General features: G+C 38.1%; 1 protein-coding gene across 7 annotated transcripts; it reads left to right on the top strand.

Annotated features, from left to right (window-relative positions):
- Positions 1-7,737: 7,737 nt before the first annotated feature.
- On the top strand, positions 7,738-27,483 carry ubn2b (ubinuclein 2b). 7 transcript variants are annotated; one of them, XM_077202197.1, is made up of 16 exons: positions 7,766-8,317; positions 9,722-9,838; positions 9,979-10,083; positions 10,368-10,499; positions 11,276-11,373; positions 16,688-17,141; positions 17,337-17,459; positions 17,977-18,047; positions 18,137-18,373; positions 20,726-20,836; positions 21,016-21,159; positions 21,245-21,295; positions 23,612-24,725; positions 25,107-25,302; positions 26,760-26,828; positions 26,943-27,483. In XM_077202197.1, the coding sequence occupies exons 1-16, from the start codon at positions 8,048-8,050 to the stop codon at positions 26,987-26,989; spliced, it is 3,339 nt and encodes a 1,112-aa protein (XP_077058312.1). In that variant the 5' UTR covers positions 7,766-8,047; the 3' UTR covers positions 26,990-27,483. The 7 variants fall into 7 exon arrangements, with proteins under 7 accessions (XP_077058316.1, XP_077058317.1, XP_077058312.1 ...); XM_077202196.1 differs by having other exon boundaries at positions 25,107-25,320; XM_077202201.1 differs by lacking the exon at positions 17,337-17,459 and having other exon boundaries at positions 7,738-8,317.
- The last annotated feature ends 118 nt before the right edge of the window (positions 27,484-27,601 follow it).

The following is a 27,601-nucleotide window of genomic DNA, read 5'->3' as shown; positions in this document are numbered from 1 at the left end:
AACAGGTCTGTGGATGATGCAGTCAACATGGGACTGCATTATATCCTGCAACATCTCGACAGACCTGGGACTTATGCAAGGATCCTCTTTGTAGACTTCAGTTCGTCCTTCAATACCATCATGCCTGATCTTCTCACAGCCAAACTGACCCAGCTCTCCATACCATCCTCGATCTGTCAGTGGATCACCAGCTTCCTGACGGACCGGCAGCAGCGAGTGAGACTGGGGAAACACACATCCAGGACTCTCACCACCAGCACTGGCGCCCCCCAAGGGTGCGTTCTCTCCCCACTGCTCTTCTCCCTGTACACTAATGACTGCACTTCTAAAGACCCCACTGTCAAGCTCCTGAAATTTGCAGATGACACCACTGTCATCGGTCTCATCCAAAACGGTGACGAGTCTGCTTACAGACTGGAGGTTGAACAGCTGGCTGTCTGGTGCAGTTATAACAACCTTGAGCTGAACACGCTCAAAACATTGGAGATGATCGTGGACTTCAGGAGGAACAGCCCAGCACTCCCCCACTCACCATCATGAACAGCACTGTGCAAGCAGTGGAGTCATTCAGGTTCCTGGGCACTTCCATCTCTCAGGACCTGAAGTGGGATAATCACATTGACTCCGTTGTGAAAAAAGCCCAGCAGAGACTGAACTTCCTTCGCCAGCTGAGGAAGTTCAACCTGCCACAGGAGCTGCTGATTCAGTTCTACTCAGCCGTCATTGAGTCTGTCTTATGCACTTCCATCATTGTCTGGTTTGGTTCAGCTACCAAATCAGACATCAGGAGACTACAACGGACAGTCCGGACTGCGGAGAGAATTATTGGTGCCCCCCTGCCAAACCTCCAGGACCTGTACTCTTCCAGAATGAGGAAGAGAGCAGGTAAAATCATCACAGACTCCACTCACCCTGGACACCACCTGTTTGAACTGTTACCGTCAAGACGGCGACTCAGATCACTGGCCACAAGAACATCTCGGGCACAGGAACAGTTTCTTCCCACAGGCCATTTCCCTCCTGAACAGTTAACATATCTTCCAAAGCATATGCTTTAAGTGCAATACTCCCACTGTTTAGTGCAATACCCTACAACTCAGGCGATACTTATATGTAGATTTATTTATTTATAATATTCAAAACACTGTAAATATGTTCATAATCTGTAAATCTGTAAATGTCGACTATTCTGACTAAACCCAACTGTGATACTTTTATTCTCATATATTTCTGTTTCTATTTTTTTTTCTTATAATTTGTAGTATTATCTTTCTTGTTGTATCTGTATTTGTATATGTCCACTGGAAGCCTCAGTACCAAAACAAATTCCTTGTGTGTGCAAGCACACTTGGCAAAAAAGCTCTTTCTGATTCTGATTCTGATTCTGATGACTGTTGAATTTATGAATGCCTTGATGTTTGTCTCATCAACACACAGAATCAATGAAGAGAAGAAGAGAACAGAAAAAGAGACGAGCAGAAACACAAGAACTACAACTGACTTCAGCCACAGCCTTAGATGAAATCAAACTGAAGATAAAAGAAGACATTAAATATGTGAAGATCTCAGCAGAGGAGGATTAAACACCTCCACAAACAGTATTACCAGCTTCACTTATTACTAACCAGACTGACTTTATTTCTGTCAGACGTCTACAAAAGTTTTATTGAGAATTAACAGAGCTTTAACTCTAATGTGTTTCACCATAACATTGATTCGTGTTTCCATTACTTGGGCTCTTAACTCTTATTTGATCTTTTAACTTTCTTGGTTGATGTGACAGTGTGTTTGTAAAACACATTTGCAGCAGCAAAGAAAGCTAAAGTGAAATGAAATGAATTGAAATGAAATGAAATGAAATGAAATGAAATGAAATGAAATGAAATTAAATTAAATTAAATGAGATAAGATGAGTTGAGTTGAGATGAGTTCAGGTCAGGTGATGATTGTCACCTGTTGATGGTTTTGTAATCATCATGAAGTAGCTTGAATCAATATCAATTAAATCTAACAAAAAATATTTAGGGTTAAACATAATAGGACAATTCAGCTGCATAATTTATTCATGCTGCAGTGCATGCTGGTAGTTTGTACTAAGCTGGTACCCAGCATGCATTGCAGTATGGCCCTTTTGATTGTCACCATTGTTGAGATTCATACGATGATTGTTGATGTCTTTGTTTTTCACTGTACACCAGGGGTGTCAAACTCAGTTCCTGGAGGGCCAGAGCCCTGCAGAGTTTAGATTCAACTCTAATTAAACACACCTGATCCAGCTAATCAAGTCCTTCAGGCTTATTTAAAAACTACAGGTATGCGTGTTGGAGCTGGTTGGAACTAAACTCTGCAGGGCTGTGGCCCTCCAGGAACCGAGTTTGACACCCCTGCTGTACACCAATTTAATGTTGTTAGAATTTTACAGGGTTTGTACCATAAATGTATAAATGGATCAATACATTTTTGTCAGTTTGATTCAAATGACATCATAAAACCAGGGTTGTTTCATGATGATTATAAATCCTTACACAGGTAACCATCATCACCTGATCTCATTTCACTTTAGCTTTCTATGCTGCTGCAAATGAGTTTTACAAACACACTGTCACAGCAGTCAAGAAAGACACAAGACTAAATAAGAGTTAAGAGTCCAACTACTAATCACTGTTACGGTGACACACATTAGAGTTAAAGCTCTGTTATTTCTCAATAAAACTTTTGTAGACGTCTGACAGAAATAAAGTCAGTCTGGTTAGTAATAAGTGAAGCTGGTAATGATGTTTGTGGAGTTGTTTATTCCTCCTCTGCTGAGATCTTCACATATTTAATGTCTTCTTTTCTCTTCAGTGGATTTCATCTAAGGCTGTGTCTAAAGTCAGTTGTAGTTCTTGTTTTTCTGCTTGTCTCTTTTTCTGTTCTCTTCTTCTCTTCAGTGATTCTGCTTGTTAACAGGCTTATTAAGGCTGAGATGATTCCATATTTAATATACAAAGATTTTGTGGCTCAGATAAGGTCCAGTTCTGGTTTATTTCTTTGCTCTTGGCTGACATGTGGCATTGCTATGGCCTGCTTGTGGCCCAGATCTGGCAAACAGGAGCGGCCCGCCCAAGGGCCGTCATTCCATGTTGCATGTGGGCCAGATCAGTATTCCACAAGTGCCAGATGTGGGCCGGATCTGGGCTGAAACAATGTTGCTATGTGGGTATGCAGTGTGTACATGTTTTTCTATCCTGCTGGGGAATTAAACCTGAATGCACTCAGACTCATGGGCACTCCTGTCACTGTCTGATCTAAATTGAGGTACACAAGCTTATAAATGTATAAATGAAAATGTAAAAATGCAGAAAGTTGTGTGATGGGTAGGGTTAGTGTAAGGAGACAGAATATACAGTTTGTACAGTATAAAATCATTACGTCTATGGATAATAATATTATTAGCAGTAAATGTTTTGTAAAAACAAAGCCTGTCAACCTTCATGAAAACATGACATCACAAACATACAGTAGTATAGTAGCCTACATTAAAGTTTTTTGTGCTCGACGAACTTGTTTTGCTGTTGCACCCGCATCTCACAAATAAAACGGCATTCGAAAAACGCTGCGCTCAAGTTAAAAGTCCAACTTGCGTCTTATTACCATGTGTTATTTCCATTCCACTGCAACAGATCATCCTATGAACAGCCACTTAGGTTACGGTCCTTCATTGAGCACATCACAGCAGGGCAGCGGTTACTCGTCTCAGCAACTTCACGTGCATGAAGTGCCAATTTTTATTTTTTTAACGCTGGTGAGAAAAGAGTTAAACAGACCAGAGAGCAGATGTTTCAGCCATCTTTTGGTCTGAATATATTTTTCCAGTTTGGACAACTTCTGCTGTTTTCGTCACACAAACTCTGGAATGACACATGGGGGAAGATTGATAGATTTAAAGATCGCTGATGTCATAAATCAGCCTTGATCATTATATGAACATCAGATAAAAACAGCGGTCGATTGTGTCTCATCAACTCCTTTGATTCTGGATCCAGACACTGCAAATATATCTCTCTTCCTGTCTGATGATCTGACCAGTGTGAGAGACAACCTCTTCCTGATAATCCAGAGAGATTGTATGGGCTTCACTGTGTTCTGGGTTCAGAGGGTTTTAACTCAGTAACACACAATTGGGTTGTGGAGGTCAAAGAGAGTCGATGCTGGAGTCTTGGAGTAACTACAGCATCAAACCAGAGGAAGGGAGGTGGTTTCTATAACACTGATGCCTGGAATGTGAAGTACGGACTATCTGTACCTGGTTTTCTTGTTAAACAGAAGCTTGATCGTGTAAGAGTTGATCCGGACTATGACAGAGGAACGGTGTCATTCTCTGATCCTGTAACTAACACACATCTACACACATTCACAACCACCTTCAATGACACACTCTTTCCATTCTTCTGTAATCTTCACTACATGAACTATATAAGGATTTTACCAGTTAAATTGGTTGTATCAGAAACAGAAAACCCCTGCTCTATCTGATTCTGCTAATGAATAAATTAATAAATATATAAACGTAATATATTTTAAATATTTAGCCTTTGATAATCTGAAATATGTAAAACAAAACCCAACATATTTTATTTTATATATACATAGGCTAAATATAATTTTTTTTCCACTTTTGTATTTACTGAATATTTATCAAGCAAAGTAACCTATCAGATTGAAGGATTATCCACTCAAAACTGTATTTTCTGCTAGCTTTTTTCATGGTAAATTTAAGTGTCTTTCCGAAAAATGTACACTTGGAGACTCCAAAAGGACACACCAAATGAATATTTAATAAATTTAGGTTATGCACACCAAAGCTCCCATAAAAAACAAACTTTTCAGAAATCTGGTGTTTTACGCCATCACTTTTGTCCACTTTCAACCACTTCTGTCCTGATTTCATCTAAAGCTGTTGATTCTGTTGATTTCATCTAAAGCTTTGGCTGGAAATCAGTTTTTGTTTCTCTTTTTTCTCTTCTTGTTTCTCTTTTCTTCGTTGATTCTGCTTGTTAGCAGCAGGTGTTCATCACTAATGTGCAATCATCACTGAATCATCTCACTAACTTCCACACAATGGTACTTTATCTATATGCATATAAGACATACAAGTTCTATGCATGCTATATGCATCACGTTGAATTTACTAGTTTTTTTATGTTAAAGCTGTCTAATCCCAATAGATGGAAATTTTATATGAAAATTACATTTTTGAATTTAGACTTAAATGTTTTTTGAGCGTAGCTGTGGAACAAGCAATATTCAGTTAGTTAAAATGTATGAGGTTGAAAGAAACTGAATTTAAGGATGATAAATAGATACACCTGGTTATTGTGTATGTAAAACACATTTAATTTAGTTCTTAAGTTAATCGTACCGGTTTCACTTATGTAAGTCTGACAAAAATGATTCGCATTCAGTTTATTCATTTGTTTATGTTCAAATTATGTGATACAAATGGATGGAAATTCTATATGCAATTCAAATACATAAATCTTACATTTAGACATACATGTTTTTGGCTGTTGTAGTTTACTGGATTTAAATGGGTTCAGTATTGTAGCTTATATAATAAAGAAAAGCTTTGTGCATTATAGGGAATCACAAATGTAGTTGGTTTGATACCTTTAGGCCAAACGTTGTTGTAGTTTAATGGATTTATATTATTATTTAAATTTAGAGTTCTTAAAAATATATAAAAGTTATAAAATGCTAATTCCAAAAACAGAGCCTTGTGAAATAAAATTGATTATTTATCATTTTGCTATTAGTTTGATACATAATCTCATATATTTAAATGGTTTAATTGATTTATAGGGCTAATTAATCGGGGAGAGCGGGACACAACCTATCGCTTTTTGACTTTCTCAGTTTGTGTAAACCTACTAAGTGTTCAGAGTATTTATTTTTTTCCCGCATTAATTTCACACGTCTAGTATGACTGATTCAAATTCAAGTCACTGACTTTTGCCTACAGAACAACCACTGGCACTATCTATCTATCTATCTATCTATCTATCTATCTATCTATCTATCTATCTATCTAAAAAAAGTACTCTGTTAGACTAAACTGGGAAGAGTTATAGCACTTATGTATAATTGTTCTCCTATTGTTAGTTTAACTGTTTCTATTATTCTCCTCATTTGTAAGTCGCTTTGGATAAAAGCGTCTGCTAAATGATTAAATGTTAATGTATGTGGTTTTTCTTAATTAATACAGTGTATTTTTTCTTGATTTAGTCTGAAAGAATAGAAGTGAACTGTGACAACATGCCCCATAGCCACTACATTAGTACATTGTGACATGACCATATAACAGCTTAAAAGATCTAATAAAAAAATATATAAGACAAACCTAAATATTTTCTCAATAAAATAGAATTAATACGCTTTTTCATATAAAATAATGGCCTTTTTTAATAATTAAAAATAAAATAATTTGAGTTTGACAACAAACACACCGCAAAAGACAGCTAGCATATCAAAACATTATAATAATTGATCATTTCTGAACATTGACTCAGTCTTTATTCACCTTTTTCTCATGTTTTCTCAATATAATTCATAAAAGTATAGAATATAATATCATAGTTCTAATACAGGCTCATGGTAACTCCGTGTGACAACATGCCCAAGCTGCACAACAACCCAGCAAATGTCTTCTGCTGGTTGTATCACCAATAAATAACTATCTCAACTGTTAAATAACAGATATAAGATTAAAAAAATATATCAGATTTGTCTAATTTCAAATAAACACAAAAAAGGACATGAAAAATGTAAGAAATTTAATTATACTTAAACAAATGTTCAGTGATATCTTCCAAAGATTTCTGAATTTTGGCGCAGTTTTTTCTCTATATGGTGTTGATATGGCAAGCGTCTAAATACACTAAGTTTTTAAAATTTTGTTAATAATTCCTCGCCCTAATTTGAGAGAGATCGCAAAACTAATTCATTTGAATTCAATGGTTTAAGTCCAAATTTTATCAAGAGATACGATCGCTTTATATGTTGAAAAGCCAAGGTTTAATTTAGTATGCAGGACGTTTCACTTTCAGTAAGTAGGCTATTCTGTGTCGCCCTCTAGTGCTGCAGATGCGCTACAGCGAAGCAACAATTATCATAATGAACATAAAGATGATCAGTCGTGAGAATGAACAAAAAGAGAGAAAAATAAAAAACAGAGTAAATATGTATGATATTCGATTAAAAAATTAGGAATTTAAGCCTTTGCTGCTGGTCTCCCAGGCTGGCCAAGCTGGTTTTAGCTTATACCTACTCATAATATTTCAAAGTCATTGTCGCCAGCTGGTGTAATTGTGTAACTTACAGGATTTTTACATATTCAATATCAAAATACATTGTTATACAGTATTTTTCAAACCATCATCACACAAGAAAAGCAGTGACGGGAAATATAAGATTAAATATAAAATAAAAATAAGATGTCGGTAATGGTAATAAAATAATGATAACAAACAATATACAAAAAAAGTAATTTTGTGAACCTGTCCTCCAAACGAGTCATCTTTTGAACCTATCCTGCAAAAGATTCGATTCGTTGGGATGAATCACTCTACTTGTGCGGTTCTGAATCTCCCGCGGTCAGTGCGCACGGAAGCGGCTCCACCCTCTCCCGCTGGAGTCTTCGAAGTGGGCGGGTCTTAGAGTGCGCTGAGGCTTCTGATTGGTCCTGTTCCAGCGTCTCGCGCATTGCGCATGATCAGTGACCCCGCTGCCTCATCCTGTATTTACTGCTACTGAAAATGGCCGCTACATATGCTGCCGAGATTTCACAGAGAGAAACAAAAACTACTTTTTCAATCGACTAAATGAAACGGATTCGACTCGAATGCTGCGAGGAAATATTATATAATTTAAAACGGACTTCATTTCGTTTCGTGTCAGCATTAAACTGTTTTTTAATAGTGTGAGCGCTAATTTTAGCTCAAGCTAACAGTCAGGAGCGCGCGCGTGCACGCGCGTGTGTGTTCGGGCTCGAGCAGAACCGGAGAGTCCAATGGCTGACCCGAGAAAAGTGCCGTTTGTCACCCTCGCTTCGTTCAGCACCGCACCGACGGCAACCGAGGTAAAGAAACGCCGACGGGAGGACGAAGAGAATGAACCGAGTCCCGGTGTCACCGCCCCGGGGGTGTTCGGTGCCGGGAAACCGGCAACGGATCCCGGAGAACCCAAACGCACCGTCCGCCTGAACCTGAGCCTGTCAGAACCGAGTGAACAGAAGTCAGCGGAGTTCAACTACGGCGAGCTGGTCCACTCGAGCCTGCAGGTGAGATCCGTGGGGAACGGGTGTGGGTTCGAGCCCAGACTCGAGCAGGGGAACCGAACCTGTAGTAAATACATCGTTAGATACTTTAGAGTTATTTTTTGAGTAAACTACTGCAGCACATAAGTGACTAGTGTGTGGTGTAGTGGTTATTAAATATCTGAACTGGAAACTGAAAGGTTTTAGGTTCAAGCCAAGTTTCTGTCAACCTGTCAAATGTAAAAATAGGGATCGTTAATTCAGTGTAACAGTAACTACACCAGTAGCCGGATTCAGATTAATGATGGGTGGTTTAGTTTTCTTTTTAATGAAATCAGAGAGCTTTCTATTCCTCCATTGACAGTATACGCAACTACCACTTTCGAGCCCCAGAAAGCTAGTAAAAACGTCATTAATGTAATCCATGTGATTCCAATGGTTTAACATAAGTTTTTATGAAGTTATGACTATGAGTAGTAAATACATCATAAAAATGCATAAAAAAACATGGTTTACCACTTTATTAACAAATTATTACTCTCCAACGCACATTCACGTAACAACAACCCAACAAGCATGCGTCATGGTGCTCTTATGAATGCGCTTTGGAGATTACTATTTTGTAAATAAAGTGGTACGTTATGTTTTTATGAACTTTTATTATGTCTTCACTAGTGGTAGTTGTGTAGACGGTCAGTGGAGGGACAGAAAAAGCTCTGATTTAATCAAAAACAAATATTAATGTGTTCTGATGATGAGTGAAAGTTACGGGTTTGGAACGACGTGAGGGCGAGAAATTAATGACAGAATTTTCATATTTGGGTGAACTATCCCTTTATATATATTTTAGCTGGCAAAGGCCGTAGGTTCGTTCCCCAGTTGCAATATACTTTTCTTTCTTTTTTTACGAGCTCTCATTTTTATTAAAAAAAACATCAGTTATTTAGCAATATATAATCGTTTATGTATTGGTTTGGGTGATATTTCGTTATTGACATTAGCTTGAAAGATCTGGTGTTTTTTTTCCTTTAATGTCACTAGTAAGTACACTGTAAAATCTATACAAATACTGCACATGGGTATATCGCAGCTGATTATTGAAATGTATAATTTGTACATTTGTATAGGGTTGCACAATATATCGGTATCAGCCATGTTATGTTTTAATGTTTTCTTTATCGGCAAGATAAGAAAATTTGGCCAATTTATTAAAGCCGATAAATAATGAGTTATTTCCTTTAGTTGAGACACTTCAGATCAACATGATGCTTTTGAATTGCTTGACATATGATTGGAATCACATACAGTTCAGTACAAGTCTGTCATATCGGCTACATAAAATAATAATATGAATATTATAATTGTGTGTTTGGTTTGCTTGTAAATGAGTCGATTGATGAGTCTTACCTGTTTCTTTTCCTTATGAAGGTGAGGAAAGTTCCTCAAGGCCTCAAACCTGCTCTGGATCCCAGCGACCCGTTCGCAGACGAAGACAAGGAACGGCAAGAAGTCGAGGCTCTCGCCAGGAAGTTTGAGAGCAAATATGTATGTATTCTTTTATTGACGAATGCACACATCCACCAGCAACCAACATGTGTGTGTGTGTGTGTCTGTGTGTGTTTACACAGAAAACATTTAATCTTAATCACGACACGTCAAATGAATAGAGTGTATTATCATCTCAGGGAAACACTGTTGTTAAGAAGAAGCGACGAGACCGGATGCAGGATCTCATCGATATCGGTTACGGCTATGATGAAACCGATCCGTTTATCGACAACTCCGAGGCCGTGAGTATCAGAGAGAGCTTCACCCAGAAGTCCACCACTGATTATCTCCCGAAATGCTCCCAGTGTAACCGTTCGTTACAGGATTAACAGCACATGATGGAGTATTCGAGTGAATTCAGACACAGCGCATTGTGTCTGACCACATTCAGACGACTTTGAAATCCATTCTTATCAAAATACACATGAAAGAGTTTTCCTGAATGAATGTAAAGACTCTATATTTCACTCTGCAGCATTAATGACCTGCAGGCCGACCGTAAGTGATGTCTGTTGTGTCTCTGCAGTACGACGAACTCGTTCCTGCGTCTCTGACCACTAAACTCGGCGGTTTCTACATCAACACCGGCACGCTTCAGTTCAGGGCCGCGTCTGAATCGGAGGGAGAGGGCGGAGGGAAAGACTCCAATCACTTCAAGGTGATCTTCATCATCATCATCATCATCATGGCACACTGTGGAGGAAGTGTCAGTTTTAGCACAGGCAGAATTATATGTGTTTTATGAGTATATGAGTGGTAGTGTTGCATATTTGTAACATGTCCTAGCCTGATTATTATTAAACCACCGAAGGCTGAAGATGAAACACACTCTGATCAGCATGTTTCCCTGTTTTTTTTAGCTTTAATATCTAAGTAGCAACAATATTAGATGTTAATTATTTTGTTCTAATCACAAGTTTAGCCACAATAATTACTATATATATTTGTTTGCACATTAATGGCACAATATCGGTTATTGACACTTTTATTTTACGGCACTGGCCATTATTGGATATTTCATAGTTTTGACCTATTTTAGGATTTAGATGATCATCTTGCACTAATTTTAAGGGATACAATCGATTATGGCAAAGCTGTGGTCCTTTAAAAGGTCAAGTGTATCTCAGTGTGAGTTGCTTGGTGGATATAACAATAGTTTTTACAATGTTTATATTTTATTTTTTAACAAATTAATTTATATTTGTAATATAGGCCTATTTATTGATTATTAGCCATAACTTGAAAATATTTTTTTGATGCATTTTTATCTTATCTCAGTTCAAAATAATCACAATATGACTTTTTTACCAAGTGATGCTGTTCTTATTAATGGTCAGTTCCAGTCTTTTATATTCTGAGGGATTTCTATCAACTTTCTGAGTCTGTGAATGATGCACGCTTTACTGAGATGATGTTCTCGACTTTGATTCACAGAAGGATGGAGAGGAGCGGGTGATTAAGAGAAGGAAAAAGAAGCAGGACGGCTGCCTGGAGGAGAAGAAACCCAGGAAATTCAAAGTACCCAAGCCAGGGTGAGTTCATATGCTTTTTTGTGTTTCAGTACGAGTTGTTTCTATGTAAACAAGCACTAGATGGACGTCTTTGAACGTTACGCCACGTCTCACTGCTTCAAACCTGTATTTTTCTGAGGAACGCACGTATAGACTCAAAACATTGGGGTCAGTAAGATTTGTTTAATGTTTCTGAAAGAAGTCTCTTCTGGTCACCAAGGCTGCATTTATTTGATGAAAAATACAGTAAAAACTAGGGATGCTCCGATCGATCGTCCGATATTCACATTTTATGACTCGATCGGTACTCACTAAACTTGGCCGATCTCACAAACCGATCACAATTTGATTACGTCAAAACGTGAGAAGGTACATGATGCGTGGGGACTTAAATGATTTGGCAGTCATGTCATTGCCTGTGTGGAATTACTATGATGTGTCGAGAAACAATGAAAAAAATTAGCTATTTGCCATGTATGTTTTAGGGCTGGACCAGAATATTCGTTCGGTGGGTTGGTATTCGATTTGAAAATTTGACATTCGAATAATCTTTTTTTTGGGGGGGGGGTTTTGCACACCTGGTATCCCCCGCGAAACGGTTCTCACTCGCGCTTGAATAAGGCCGGCGACACACTGGCTGCATGGCGTGAGCATCTCAGCTGCGTGGCATGTACGTTTTTATTTCAGCTCCCATGTTAACAGGTTGGAGTTTGCACACTGCCTGTGTGAAACACGCGTCTCAGGCGCGGCTTGAGCCACGGGGCAAATGCGTGCATGCTAGAAAAAGAACCGACGCCTAACTGCAACGGGAGTGTTCTCTGGCTAGAGCGCAGAACAGCGGAGTTTGTGTGGACCGAAGTGCATGCCTGAGCTTGTGTTTTGGGTTAAGCTGCGTTGCTTTGACATTGTGGAAAATAGAATAATAGAAACAAAATGTATTAGCCTTTTACCCGTTATTATCAATCTAAATTAATCTCGTTTTTAATTTAACTTAATTTCGTTTTTCTTTATTTAAAATTTGTTTTTTCTTTATTTAAATTTAGTTTTTTCTTTATTTAAATTTCGTTTTTCTTTATTTAAGTTTCGTTTGTCTTTATTTAAGTTTTGTTTTTCTTTATTTAAGTTTCGTTTTTCTTTAAGTTTCATTTTTCTTTATTTAAATTTCGTTTTTTCTTTATTTAAATTTTGTTTTTTTCTTTATTTAAACTTCGTTTTTCTTTAAGTTTTTTTTTCTTTATTTAAGTTTCGTTTTTCTTTAAGTTTAATTTTTCTTTATTTAAATTTCGTTTTTTCTTTATTCAAGTTTTGTTTTTCTTTATTTAAATTTCGTTTTTTCTTTATTTTAGTGTCGTTTTTCTTTAAGTTTCGTTTTTCTTTATTTAAATTTCCATTTTTCTTTATTTACGTTTCCTTTTTCATTTATTTAAATTTAGTTTTTTCTTTATTCAAATTTCGTTTTTCCTTATTTAAATTTAGTTTTTTTTAATTTAAATTTCATTTTTCTTTATTAAAATCTACCCTTTACTGTGTCAGTAATTTGTTAGTCAGAAAAATATAACACTGTACCTTAAAAGTATTGCTTAATTTAACAGACCTGTGTGTGTGCGCGTTTTATATCACTAGTGGAGTGTCCGTCCTCAGAGCATATAAACCCTGCCCGCGTGAGGTGCGCTGCTTCCCGCTCTCGCTGTTCTATAGCTTACTAAAAGTTTATTAATTCTGAATGTGTCGCGTCTCGCGTGTCCATCTATATTGCACCAAATGCGACACTGCACTCCCTTGTGAAGTCGGTTGGATGAACGGTTCTCGAAATAATCAAAATGCAAACAGACAGACCAACACAGAGATTCCTGCCTTTATTAGTGAGAAGAATATGTTCAGCCCCCTCTCTCCGAAGCTTCGAATATTCCATGTTCATTACTACCGAAGCTTCGAAGCTCAAAAAATGGTATTCGGACCAGCCCTAGTATGTTTCAAAGGAATCTCACGTGGAGGAGCATTGTCCTCCAGAGAGATCGGCTTTCTGAAGAGTTGCTTAGCTTGCTCGGTCCACACAGCGCCGCTCGCTCAGAACGCCCGCAGTGACGCGCTGGTTAGGAAATATGTGAAATAAATTGGGCTGCCCATGCATGACTAAAGTTTTTTTCTGGTTGACTAGTAGTAGTTCATTTAAATCATTAGTCTAATCGCATATTTATATTAATTTAATTACTGAAATATATATGGGAGAAAATTCTAAACCATTTGAGCGTTATCGTAATATTGCCTATTCCGCATATCAAGCGCATGCATAAAGCTTGCCACAAAGAACCGGCAAAAGTAATGTTTATGCAGCATGAGACATTTTAATTGTTTATTAATAAACTAGTGTTTTTTGGCTGCAAAGATACAGTTGGCGATGTTGACGCCATCTTCGCATGTAGTGAACGCGCCTATAGAGAGAAATGCACACTTCATACGGATTAGCCTACATAAGCAGAGAGTAGCCCATTGCTTATCGATTTGTATGTTTTTTTGTTTAAAAAAAAAGCATTTCAAGCTTTCTATACGTTCTCAGGTCTGTGAGGCATGTAGCTTATAGGCTACGCTGAGTTTCGGTTCATTTATGAGACGCGCTCCAGTTCTCGCGCGGGCGGATTATATTGACTGCTATATTTCGCTTCTTATTTATAAAATCCAGCCAATTGGTTGATGAAACATTGATTGAAATTAAGATTCAATTTTTACAAAACGAAATTAACTTTAAAGAATGGCTTTCTACAAAACAAAACTTAAGTGGTCAAAATCATGTCTGACCCACTCCAAATGTCTCCTGATATATTGGGCATCTTATGATCCTATCTTACCTTATCTCATGCTTTTCCTTTTTCATATAATCGCCATAGATGAAATTTAAAAAAGAACATTATATTATATAAAACAAATATGAAATATTTACGTTTTTAAGTTATATTTAAACGTCAGATCACTCCGCTTTTCTCGTCTGTGGCCTATACCAGGGGTTCTCAAACTTTTTGGGACCAGGGGTCCCTTAGAGCGGAGAAAAATTTCCAAGGACCCCCTCTCATAACAATAACTGTCTGTGATTAATATGCTTAAAACTATTTGTACTCTTAAATGCCATTGGAATTAATTGCATTGTAATCTTTTTCACCCTAAAAACTTAAGACCTGTTTTATAGAAAAGAAACACATTTCAGTTTGACCGCGAGCACAGGCTTTTTCTAATAAAACCAAACATTAAAATTCCCTAGATTAAAATTAAAACATTAATATTTTACATTAACATAATAGTTCACCCAAAATTAAAATTCTGTCATCATTTACTCACCCTCAAGTTTTCCAAACCTGAATGAGTTTCTTTCTCCTGCTGAACACAAAAGAAGATATTTTGAAGAATGTGGGTAACCAAACAGTTTCTGGTACTTTTTAAAAAAAACATATGGAAGTCAATGGGGTGCATCAACTGTTTGGCTACTGACATTCTTCAAAATATCTTCTTTTGTGTTCAGCAGGAGAAAGAAACTCATTCAGGTTTGGAAAAACTTGAGGGTGAGCAAATGATGACACACTTTAAATTTTTTTGGGTGAACCTTCCATTTAAAATAACATTTAAATTATGTAATGTGACTTTATGTGCATCAGCTTTAAATTAATGAACTAATTGCACCTTATATCAATGGCAGAACAATCAACAAATCATAAAAGAATTAACACTGTTGCAGAACACATCCTAGTAATTAAGTTAAACCAAACTTTTATTTTGGTGGGTTGTAGTGAATAAAAGATTTTGCTACCTTGTCTTTCTCATAGAGCAAAACAATTAATCAGAAAAACAAATGTGAATAAGATTACAGCTGCCGTGATTACCTAATCATAGGGCTGTGCAATTAATCGAATTTCGATTTCAATTTCGATTTTGGCTCCCAACGATCTCCAAAATAGTACAATCGACTAAAAACGATTATTTTGTCCTGTGTTCTGAATGACTCGCGCACGCGCACATCCGCCTCTCCCGAAGCCATAAACTCTCTCAGCCTATCCAGTCATAAACTGCAAGCACAATAAACTTCACAATAACAATTGGCTAATTTAATATAGACTGGAGTGAGACCATAGACGTATGTCGAGCTGTCGCAGATTTCTGCTCGATCACTGTAGCGCCTCAGTTAAAGCGAACGGCAGCGCGAGCGCACATGACCTGATCATCTGTTCCGCTTTACAGCACGAAACAAATCGAGAATGAACACAGAGAGCGACATCAACACTTGTCTGCTTGTCCGGGAAAAGGGGATTTTTTTTAAGTTTCAAGTAAAAGAGTTTTACTTGCCCGACCGATCGAAACGCGAGATGGTTTTGATCTTATACAGTCAGTGTAAACAGAGATCGGTAATGGATAGTTTCTGGAAGCTGCGCTGCCTGTCTATTTGTGAGGGAGACATTAGTGGAGAAATCAAAAACAAATGAGCCTAACAGCTCACACAAAAACTCACAGAAGAAACATAATGAGGTAGAAATGTTGATTTTTTTTTTTAACATATGTAGTTAAGTAACATAACACGACTAAGGGCTGTTCTATATCACGATTGCAAATTGAATTTATAGTTTCGTAAACAAGTAGCAGCTAGCCTAGTTTATATTTAGTAACTTACATTTTAGATGCAATATTGACTGGTATTGTTCTATTTCACCGACGAACATTGTTACAAAAGAAAAGCATCTCTAAGCGCTGTGTTTTGTTACTGAATGATTCATTATTTTGAACGAATCGTTTTAATGAATGAGTCAATGATTCATTTATTAAGACGGTCAATTGTCGCCACCTATTGTTTAAAGGTATCATTGATTTTATTTTTTATTTTATTATTTGTTTTATACTCATAATATTTTTACAGTTGTAATTTTGCAGTGTAAATTAATTGAATGGATACCAGCCCTTTTTATTACAACTGAATTTGATCAAATGTAAGAATTTGACATAACACATATATTTAGTAAGGTTTAATAAATTGTCCTTTATAAAGGCAAAAAACGCCCTGGTGACCCCCTACAACAAATTAATTTGTAGACATGTCACCCTTTTCACCACTTGTGAGTTTGCAAGTCGGTTTAATAGTTCAAAAAGTACAATAAATGTTCACATTTAGATTTTTTTTAAGAGTTGTTGAAAGGTGTCTTTTAATAAATGTAACACGTTCCCAAAGTCATGTAAAATAATCGTGTTACATAATCGTGATTTCAATACTGACCAAAATAATCGTGATTATGATTTTTTCCATAATCGAGCAGCCCTACTAGTGTGTACGACATTAGTTTTGCTCCTCTCTTTCTGACAGCGTTTCGGCTCTGAACCGGCCGGAGAAGAAGAAGAGGAAGAAGCTGATGAAGGACTCTCTGTCTCTGGCGGCCATGATCCGTCGCTTCAGCCGCGAGAAAGAGGAGATCCGCAAGAAGCACCCGGCGTCAGTCGTCAAGCTCATCCGCGCGCAACCCAATGCTGCCGCCGTCGCCCCCAGCAATGACCTCTCCATGGCCGACCTGACCTCTGACCCGGCGATGATGTCGCTGCTTGGCGGAGCCACGGAGAACGACATGTTGCAGGAGCTGATGGGCGACCTGGACTTCGGGCTGCTGGACTCTCCTCAGCCGTCGAGTCCTGTGCAGAGCGAGAACGGCTCCCAGAAGCCCGGAGTCGCGGGTCGGGTGCAGAAGACGGGGCTGGTGCCGCCGCCGCCGCTTCCCAGCAGCCTCCCTGCTCCGCTTATCAAGCGCATAGAGGACCTGCGGGCGGTGAGTGCTGACCTGTACACACACATCACAGTGGCTGCGTTTAGTTGCATAAACACTGATTCATGATCCTCATGAGATGCTTTTAGAAACAGGAGAAAAATGAAGCGGCTCTTGAGATGCAGTTTGAAAAGTGTGTGTGTGTGTGTGATTGTGATTTGTGTGTGTGTGTGTGTGTGCGCCATCTTTTCTTTCCAGGCAGATTCCAGTGGAAAGAGAGGGAGTGAAGGAGACGAGGTAGAGAGAGGTGTAGGAGGAAGAGAAGATCAACATGATAGAGAGAAAATAGAAAGAATAGAGGGAGAACAGGAAGAGCGGAAGGTTAGAAAGAAAACGGGGTATAATAGTGTCAGGAAATCAGAAGATGCTGTTTTGTTCTGATGTCTATTATGGGAGGTGTCTTCAATCTTTTAAAGTGAACATGGTAGGACATTCGCAACTTATTTTACTTTTATAATATGATGCATTTCCAAGTGAAACAGAATATTCAACTGGAAAATTTAGGACTGGACTTGATTTAATCCATAAGGATTTGATGGAATGGCGATGTTTTATATTTTTTTGCGAATAACACATAATTATAAAACCCATCAAGACCAGAAACGTGTGTTTAAGTAACCAGCCTCAATTTTACTTTCATGCTGACTTTACAGATGGTTGGATTGGATTGTGAAGTGATATATGAGCTGCAGCTTTAGTTTTATGGAAGATGAATTGTATCTTTTATTTTATTTTTCCTTTCATATTTTGCTACTTTTTTAAAGTATTTGTCACCATGAAGATAGCCATGGCATTAAATTACATTTGAGCTGTTGTTAACTGCTTGTTTTCCTCTCAGGCGTCTCGTCAGTTTGATATGGAGGGCAGGAAGAAGTTTTTCACGCTGGACATGAACAACATCCTGCTGGAGTGAGTTCATTCGGCCGTTGTTTTCATTCCCAGCGTCTCTGGTTGGTTCGATCATCTCACTCTCTCTCTGTGCGTGTGTGTGTGTGCAGTATCGAGCTGCAGGTGCAGGAACAGTCTGCGTCTGTGCGCGCCGCCGTCTACACTCATCTGGAGGCGTTCGTGCCGTGTAATAAAGAGGCTCTGCTGAAGCGGCTGAAGAAGCTGAGTCTGAACATCCAGGACGACCGCATGCGGACGCCGCTGCTCAAACTCAAGCTGGCCGTGTGCAGCGTCATGCCGGAGCAGATCGCTCGATACAACATGGACTGCATGGCCAAAGTTGCCAAGTAAGAAACTGGAGTGCTACTGAGTAACGAGTAAAAGCTATATATATATATATATATATATATGTATACAGTAGTCAACATTTGAAGTGGATCAAAAAAGACAAGAACGGGTATTGTTCGAAATTCATGTATAACCCGATCTCACGGCAATTCATACAAATTTTATGAGGTGGCTAACTCGTACGAATTGATACGACCTCACTTGTACAAATTAGTAAGATTTTTGCTAAATCGTACATATTTTACGAGTGTTTGTAATACTGAGTAAGGATTAAAAAATATATAGTTTTACTAGGGGTGTAACGGTTCACAAAATTTAGTTTTCGATACAGCTAAAAGAAAGAAATGCCAGAGAAATTTCCTTGATTTAAAAAAATAATAATTTATTAAAAGAAAAATGTCCTACATCTTGAAACGTTTAATTTTATAAATGGGGTAATCTCTGATGGATGAATAAATAATGTTTTGGTCATCACATTAAAAATAATATTTGAGTTTTGAAGTGCTGGAAAAAGATGTGTGACGTATTTGAAAGCATTTTACTATTCCTGCCAAACCTCCATGGTTACAGTGAGTGTTACTACATTAAAGCCATCATTACGTTTGTCATTTGATGTTGGGCATCATTGTAGGAAAAATTGTCCAACGAATCGTTTGGTTTGTAATGCGTACCGAACCGAAAGCCTCGTACCGAACTGTTCAATACGAATACGTGTATCGTTACACGCCTAATATATATACACAGGGCTTGACATTAACTTTTTGAGGCACTTGTCCTTCGGACAAGTAAATTTATGTTTCACTTGTCCATGCACAAAAGTCACTTGTCCGGGTAAAGATTTATAATTTTATCTAGGGCTGCACGATTTGGGGAAAATGTCATATTCCTATTATTGAGATCAATATTGCGGTTGTGATATGCGATTGCGATATAATAAACAAATGGTTTCATGAGTCAACTTGTTTGGTTCTAAACCAAATGCACACACAGATTAGTGATAATTCTGAAATTAGCAATAACAACTAAATGATTGATAACACCTATAATGATCAATAAGCCATTGATGTTTGGATAAAAATGAACTGTCTAACAGGTAGGACATATACAGAAATTGAATAAAGTTATCAAACAGTCTGCGCAGCATAAATTATAAATTATATATAGACTACTCCTTATTAAAGCTACACAAGTTCTTTAGTCAAGAGCAGTGAGTAATTTTCTCTGTTCCCTTTGTTCTTTCATTAACTTTACTGACAGAACACTTTATTGGTAGCTGGCCCTTTAAGAGCAGCCGCTGTGGACAGAGACGCGGATCTCACACGCGCCTCATTCTCTCATGAGTCACAACTCTTTATGTCCATCATAAGACTGCTCTTGTGTTATGAAGATACTCAACAAATGACATTTTGGCTTAATTGTGTGTGTTGATGTTCGTTCAAGCGCGAAAGAGAACTGTATTCTGGCGCGCGGTCTGTGCATGCGCATCATACTGGTGCGCGTCTTTCTGCGAGTCACATTCAGGACATTCACAGGCCATTCACATTCAGGACATGTCTTCGTTTCAAATCTGTAAAATTAAATCTGTAAAATAGACGTAACGAGTGGCACATAACGTGAAGTAACATGGCATTTTATTTTGTTTGAAATTTAACTTGTCCGGTCGGACAACTAATTTTCTCTTCTACTTGTCCTACAAAAAATCCACTTGTCCCGGACAAGCGGACAAGCCTTAATGTCGAGCCCTGTATACAGTAGTTAGGGCCCGAGCGCCGATGGTGTGAGGACCCTCTTGGAATTGCTCTGTTTATTATTATTATTATAAACATTTGAAGTGTATCAAAAAAGTTCATCAAAGTTGTCCTAAGACAAGAACAGGTATTGTTCAAAATTCATGTATAACTTTGATGAAAGGTTTTCGCAGTTTCATCCAATTTTCTTTCTTTTTTTATACAAAATTGAATAAATTGTTTTTATTAATTCAATTAATTAGACATGCTTTTTGATTATTACAATGAAATTAAAGCCATTAAAATGTAATCCAGAAAACACAGAATTTGGTAAATATAAAAACGGAATTTGAGAAAAGAAATATAAACTCTATTTCATAGGGCCCTAAACATGATTTTTTTTGTTAAACTTTTAAATAAATTGTTTTTAAATTGTATAAGTTTCATAATTTCAATCACGTGCTTTTTGATAACTAAAATTTAAGTAAAAAAAAATGTAATAAAAAAAAAAAACAATCAATAAAAACTTTAAAAAAGTGGAATTTGGGGAGAAATAAAACCGTTTTAATAGGGTCCTAATAAACAAAGAGGCTTCTGAGTGTTTACTGGTGTGTGTTTGTGCAGGCAGCAGACCGAAGACGGCGACAGAAACGGCTCCGAGGAGGAAGACGATGAGAAGCCAGGACGAAGAGTGATGGGACCCAGGAAGAAGTTCTTGTGGGACGACAAACTCAGGTTAAATCCATAGATGAACTCAGTGTGTGTGTGTGTGTGTGTGCTGCCAATAAACTACAACTCCCAGCAGGCCGTTGAGTCCATTGGCTGCACGCACAATACATCAAATGACACTTACACATGATTGTAAAACACAAATGCATGCGTCCTGGGACCTAACAGTGTGTGTGTTTGCGCAGGACTCTGCTGTGTAATCTGGTGCGGGTGAAGCTGGGCTGTTACGAGCTGGAGGCTCAGAGTTCACTCTCACCTGAGGATTACCTGAAGGTCTTCATGGAGACGGAGGTCAAACCGCTCTGGCCCAAAGGATGGATGCAGGCCAGGTGTGTTTCAGCACCAGTTCTCGGACCAGTGCTGGTGAATCACGAAACATCCTGACTGATTCATTTCTTTCTCTCTGTTTCTCAGGATGTTGTTTAAAGAGAGCCGAATAGCTCACAATCATCTTACTGGAAACACGTGAGTTTCTCCACTCTGGGTTATTTTTAAATGTTAACTAGATGCTGAATCTAGATTTATTCATTAGGATTTTCATTCACAACATGGAGCCTTTTTTGACCTGCTTCTCTTAGTGCACGTTCACATATACTCTGAACGATTGTGCCATTCCAACTTATTTTACTTTTGTAATGCGACACTTTATGACTGGGATACAATAAGGGCTGATATTTAATCATTCTAGGGGAATAACATGCATCAATGAACCATTCATATTGAGATCAAAACCATATATTATGCGCTCAATTTTAATGCCATGTACTTTTTTGCCATGGGGGGGTTTGCTAACGTAAAAAACGTTAGATTAATAGCTGCACAGTACTTGGTAGCCTTGTCCGCATAAATGAATTATAAATAAACATATATTTATTATAATAAACTTGTAGGCTATTGCGGTATTTTAAATAGTTTTTTGACCTAATTATTTTGCACTGAAATGGCACACTCGAGTCTGTCGGCTCTAACAGCGTTGCATCACGTGCACCTGCGCAATATAGCTTATGATTTCCGAAAATAGTACTATGTTGTCAACTAGTGATATCAGCACAAGAACTGTTGAGGAATATGCAACATAATTTAGACAATTGTTTTTGTCATAATGTTCATTCATTCTTCATCATTCATTCAATCATTCTTTATGTGCTTAGGAATGTGCGATATGTATCGTCTTTGATGATATTGTAATTGTTTTAACGATGTACGAGGCACTGCGAGCTGACATCGCTTTTATCTATCGTGCTTTCCCTGCGTGATGTGTCAGTGCAGTTATAGGTCTGTCCCCAAATGAGTTTTTTGTCTTATATTTATATCCTAATGTACGGTATTAATTTTGATTTCTTCTAAAAAGCCTTAAGTTTGACTTTAAAAAGTGTGCAGCAACCCTGTTTAAAATGCCGTTCTCTAAGGTATCTGGTTATTTTTAAACATTAATTAACAGCTGGATCTAGCTTCATTCATTACAGTCCACATGAAATCATTTCCCCCTACTTCGTATTAGTGCACATTCACAGATCTATTGTAAGCGATTCATTAGTTCATGTTAGGAAGTTGAAACGGTTACCCGTGGTTAGGGCTGAAAAAATATAATTTAATAATAAAATGAGGAAAAATTACAGCTCACCACACAATACATATTACATTATATATTCATATTTTCATAATTGCAAAGAACAATACTGTTAAATGATTATGCACGTTCATGGCTGCATGATGCACAATGAGTAAAACTAATCTTCAGTATTAAACTATGGGCCATAGTGTGAACAACTATCAGCGTTTGGTGTTTTGAGCCGCCGTTCAGTCTGTATTTCACACAGAGAAACTCAGTCACAGAATAGCAGAGAGCTTGTGCTTCGAAGCCAAATTCTCTATTCTCTCTGCCATTTCTGATGATATCTGCAGTGTTTTCTCTGCATTAGGACTGCTTGACTGCATTCGCTGACTGGATCCTTGGACTGAAAACTTTCCAGGAGTTTAAAATGATCTTATCAAAAACAGGAGCGGAAACAACAACATTGTTTTTCCCACACTTTGAAAACCCCAGGGCTATAGTGGCAATAATAAACAATGCTTTTTTTTTGTTTTGTTTTTTTCATTAGCATAATGGTAATTTTACTTAGAAAAAAATACTAATCCTTGGTAATAAAATGGATAACAGGCTCAATATTGAACAATTCACTTTCACTGACAGAAGTTTTTTTTTAAATTGAATTGAAACATTAAACTTAAAAAATATTGCTAATTATGTATTTTAATTAAACACTAAATAATTCTATTTGCATTTAAACATTAAAATATTTTATTATGATTTTTAATTTTATTTAATTTTTAATTAAACATAAAAATATTTAAAATTCGCTTATTGGATCCTTGGAATGAAAACTTTCCAGGAGTTTAAAACATATTTAAAATATTGCTAATTTTGTATTTTAATGCAAGATTAAAGGATTTTTATTATTGCATTTGAGCATTAGAAATATTTAATTATTTGAATGTTTAATTAAACATAATAATATTGAAAATATATTATTTAATTATAAAATATATACAGTAGTCAACATTTGAAGTGGTTCAAAAAAGTTCATCAAAGTTGTCCTAAGACAAGAACTAGTATTGTTCAGAATTCATGTATAACTTTGATCTATACTTAGATAATGTATTTTTTTTATCTTTGTATTTTTCTTTATTTTATTTAACACCGAAGTAAAATGGGAGCAGTTTTATGTCATCACTGTTTGAATGCCTGCCAGTAAAATCTGCATTGATTTTTTTTTTCAGAGTAAAGAAGCGGATGTTACCGACCCCCAAAGCCAGACCCAAGCCTCAGGACAGCGGTGTTCTCCAGCGCTCGGCCCTCTCTGTGGACCCCGCCCCCCCTCCCCCCGCCGTCCCGCGCGGGCCGTCCCCGACCATCTGCCTGTCGGACTCTCTGGACGAAGATCTGACGGCCCCATCTCTGGACTCCATCTCTCACGCGCTAGCAGTGCTCAGCAGCGCCGCTAAAGGCCTGGTCCAGTCCGACAGCCCGCCGTCCGCCGACGCTCCCAAACCGGCCCAGTCACTGCACACGGCGTCGCCACACCTGGCAAAAAAGAGTGCCAACACACTCCCGCCTCATTCTCCCAGCATCCTCTCCTCCTCGTCTGCGTCTCCGGTCGTTAAAGGAGTGAATGTTTTATCACAGGTTCAAAGGTCTTCGGTTATTCCCGCTCAGCGACCGACAGTGACTCCACCCACTAAACTGGGCGTGTCCCAGCCGAAGCCCCGCCCACCTCCCACATCATCGCCTCTTCACGCTCCTCAAAAGATTCCGGCAAAATCAGTGGTCGCCATGTCAACGGGTCTCATCAAAACAAGCAATAACAGCTCATCGCCGCATTCGCGCGCACTTCTCACCACTTCCTCACCGTCCCTCATAAACGCTAAAACCGTTCAGCCTTTCCACGTGACCGTGACGCCGCAAACTAAAAAACTTGCGCCCCACGAGTTACCCAAACCGGGCTTCATCACGCCCATGCAGGCCACGCTGACCAAATCGCCACACAACCCCAGCTCAAACATCATCAAGCTCACTCCCACCGGCCCGCCCATCTCAAGGCCGCCCACGTTACCCAGCATGCACCAGCACGCCTCTAAGAGCCAGGGCTTCCACGCGGGGTTCATCGCCGGCGGTTACAGCTCCCCCGTGGGGCAGAAGAATTCTTCTCAGGGCAACAACATCTCCAGCCTCACCACAACAACCGCAGCTGTTGCTAAGCAGCCGGTGATCACCGCCTCGGCCGTGGCAGGGACGGCCAATCACAGCCAGCGACACAGACAAGTGGGCGGAGCTAATCAGGGGGTGAAGACAATCACATCGGTGTCTACGGCCGCAGCGACTCAGCTCTCACAGGTCTCTCCGTCATAATTTTACTTTTTCATTAAATGTTAATGTATTAATTCATTATTATTTTTTATTTATTTAATTTTAATCAAACATTAAAAATATTTGTTTACTTGCTACTTTCAAACTCAAGGCATGTTTTTTTTTTTCAATACCATGATGGTAATTTTACTTAGAAAAAAATAACTAGGCTGATTTAGACCGAATAATAATAAAAAAATTATCATTTCAAAAAATTTTAATGAATGAGATATATATATATATCTCAGTGCTATAGTTTCTTAATAGTTTTTGCACATTAGAACAGAAAATTGGACCCCATTTGAATGTGTTGCTTTATCACAGTGAAGAGGCCTAATGGAGATTAATGATGTTTTTCCCTGTTTGCAGGTGTCGTCCGCCAGCGCTCTGCTCAGTTCAGCCGGCCCGTCTCTGCCTCTGGGTTTCGGGATGTTGGGAGGACTGGTTCCCGTCTCTCTCCCGTTCCAGTTTCCAAACCTGCTGAATCTTCCTTCATCTGTGGTTTCCACGGCGACCTCCGGCGTCTCGACCAATCCCAGCAGCTCAGGGTTCAACATTCCCCAGAGTGAGTCGCTCTTCACACGTAAATATATTTAATACTGTATTATTATTATCATTTAGAAATTCTTAGTGCGGTGACTTTTACATACTTCATTAGATCTCACAAAATTGACACTTCTTGCTTTTTTTAAAACTCCCTGGCATGTTTATTACTGCTGTAATGTTTCTGATACACACTTGCGTAATGAGCATTTATTACTGATTATAACCGTATAAATATCATTTGAAAGGTGAAGAATTACGTATTTATTTTAATTATTTGACTTTTTTTATTCTCCTGGGAAAACTAGATTTTCTATGAAATATATTAAATAAAAACCTCATGCAATTGCTATATTTTTACTGTATTTGTTGTAAGAACATATTGTTAAATTGTGTAAAATGTGTTGAATTTTTATTGTTACGACTAGTTTGCCATTAAAATAGTATTTGCTGCTGATATGGTGTTAAATTATAAACACATAAAATACATTTGTAATTAATATTACAATAAACATTGTAAAATAAATTCAAATATTAATCATTTAAAGTGAGCATGTATCAGGAATATTCTGGCAGTGATAAATATTCCAGAAATGATTCAAGTAGAATAAACATGTTTTTTAATCCGTCAAGCAGACACAGTTATTTCCCAATGCCAGTAACTGGAAAACAACCCAGCATCGACCCAGTAATTAATCACTAGTATTTCTGCGCATGAGTCAGATGTAAGTGCAGAAAATCAAATCTTCAGCTTGGCCCTTCAGTCACGTCTGCTGCAGTTCAAATACTGTCAAATCTCCACAATTCACACTGTTAGGTTTTCTACTGGACATCATATATATGTGTGTATTTGTGTGTGATATCTGCAATAACTAATTGATCAAATCTGTAATAATCATGAAATTTAACTAGTCACATCACTGAACAGATTTGACATTTTAAGTAGTAAAAAGCTCATTGATTTACATTTTACAGTTATATTCAGTATTCCATTTTTTTTCAAAACTGCTTCTAATAGCAAGTCGCTTGCTTAAACTTTAACGTTCTATAAGTATTTTAAAGACATTTAAACCACATTAAACTTTCAAATGTGTTCTTTTGGAATGTTGAAAACATTTGAATCACATTAAATTTCAAATTACCGTCAATTTAAAAATTTTACCTCAACATTTAAACCACATTACATTGTAACCTTGATCATTTAACACATTTTGTGCACTGTGTGAAGCAGATATTGCATAGACTTCAGTGTTTGTTGGGAAAACATCATAGTTACTGAATTAACGGAGTGTTTAGTTGATGTAAGCACAGCATTCGTGTGTGTTTAGTAGTTTCTGTTGCTGCCGGTGTGTTTTTGTCACTCATCTTCTGCTCTTCGTCCTCATGAATCTGATTTCCTCCATTGGTTTCGTCTCTCTGTCCATCCCGTCTCATGCGTGTCGGTGTGTGTGTGTGTGTGTGTGTCCCGTCTCTCCTCAGATGTGTTAAAGGGTCTCATGTCAGGGGCTCAGGCTGCTCTGCCGCCACACTTGCAGCTGGCTTTCTCAGGTAAACGCTCCGCTGGCTGCATGAGTCTTCTTCTGTTAGCCGCTTTCTTCATCATCTTCTGTCGGGACACGCCGCCCGTGTTCGGTTCACTGACCCCTCTCTCTGTCTGTGCAGATGTCAATCAAACGCAGGGCGGAGATTTGCAGAGGAAGTCCTTATGACATCACAGAGCTCCCGACCGCTGGCTGATCCAGTGATGACTGACTCCGCCCACTTTTATGCATGATCTGCTGGCTGTCCAATGAGACGGAACTGTTTTTATACGCATTTGAATATCATGAATAATGAATTGGTTTGAATAATGGTGCGTCAGTTGTACATATGTATCAATGTTTACACAGACAGACCTAATCACTGTGGACGGGGGGGGAAACACGCGTGCGTGTGTGTGTGTGTGTTTGCATGTACATTAGCGGACAGTTTTTTTAAAGTGTCGAGTGTTTGAATATTCATGAGCGAGTGAATGTGTTCCTCCCTCTCTCGTGTAGGTCGGTGTCTCTGGTGCTGTTCATGAACGAAACGCCCCTTTAAAGTCAAAACAAACTGAAAACCAAATGACGGAAGCGGGCGATTGTAATATACTTGAACTTTCAGGATTTGTTTACTTGCGTTTCAGGACACGTGCGAAATAAAAATGCAGAAGCCTTAGTAAAAACTGTGTGCGTGTGTCTGATGTTTCTGAATTGGCTGAATTTTTTTTTTTTTCAGCTCAAACACATTTTACCATGTTTAAATCCAGACTATCCTTAAAACTCGTGCAGCTGCTCCAGAAG

Source organism: Siphateles boraxobius, unplaced genomic scaffold (assembly GCF_051911475.1).
Source record: "Siphateles boraxobius isolate OS27281-9 unplaced genomic scaffold, OSU_SipBor_1 49, whole genome shotgun sequence".
Classification (NCBI taxonomy): Eukaryota; Metazoa; Chordata; class Actinopteri; order Cypriniformes; family Leuciscidae; genus Siphateles; species Siphateles boraxobius.
Note: the sequence above shows the minus strand (reverse complement) of the source record. Positions and strands in the feature narration are given on the sequence as shown.

Bases quoted from the DNA above. Each gene is read 5' to 3' on its own strand.
- ubn2b (XM_077202196.1), top strand. From the start codon at position 8,048: ATGGCTGACCCGAGAAAAGTGCCGTTTGTCACCCTCGCTTCGTTCAGC. The intron at 18,048-18,136 runs GTGAGTTCATTC...GTGTGTGTGCAG, and splicing joins ATGAACAACATCCTGCTGGA to TATCGAGCTGCAGGTGCAGG. The intron at 26,829-26,942 runs GTAAACGCTCCG...CTGTCTGTGCAG, and splicing joins CTTGCAGCTGGCTTTCTCAG to ATGTCAATCAAACGCAGGGC.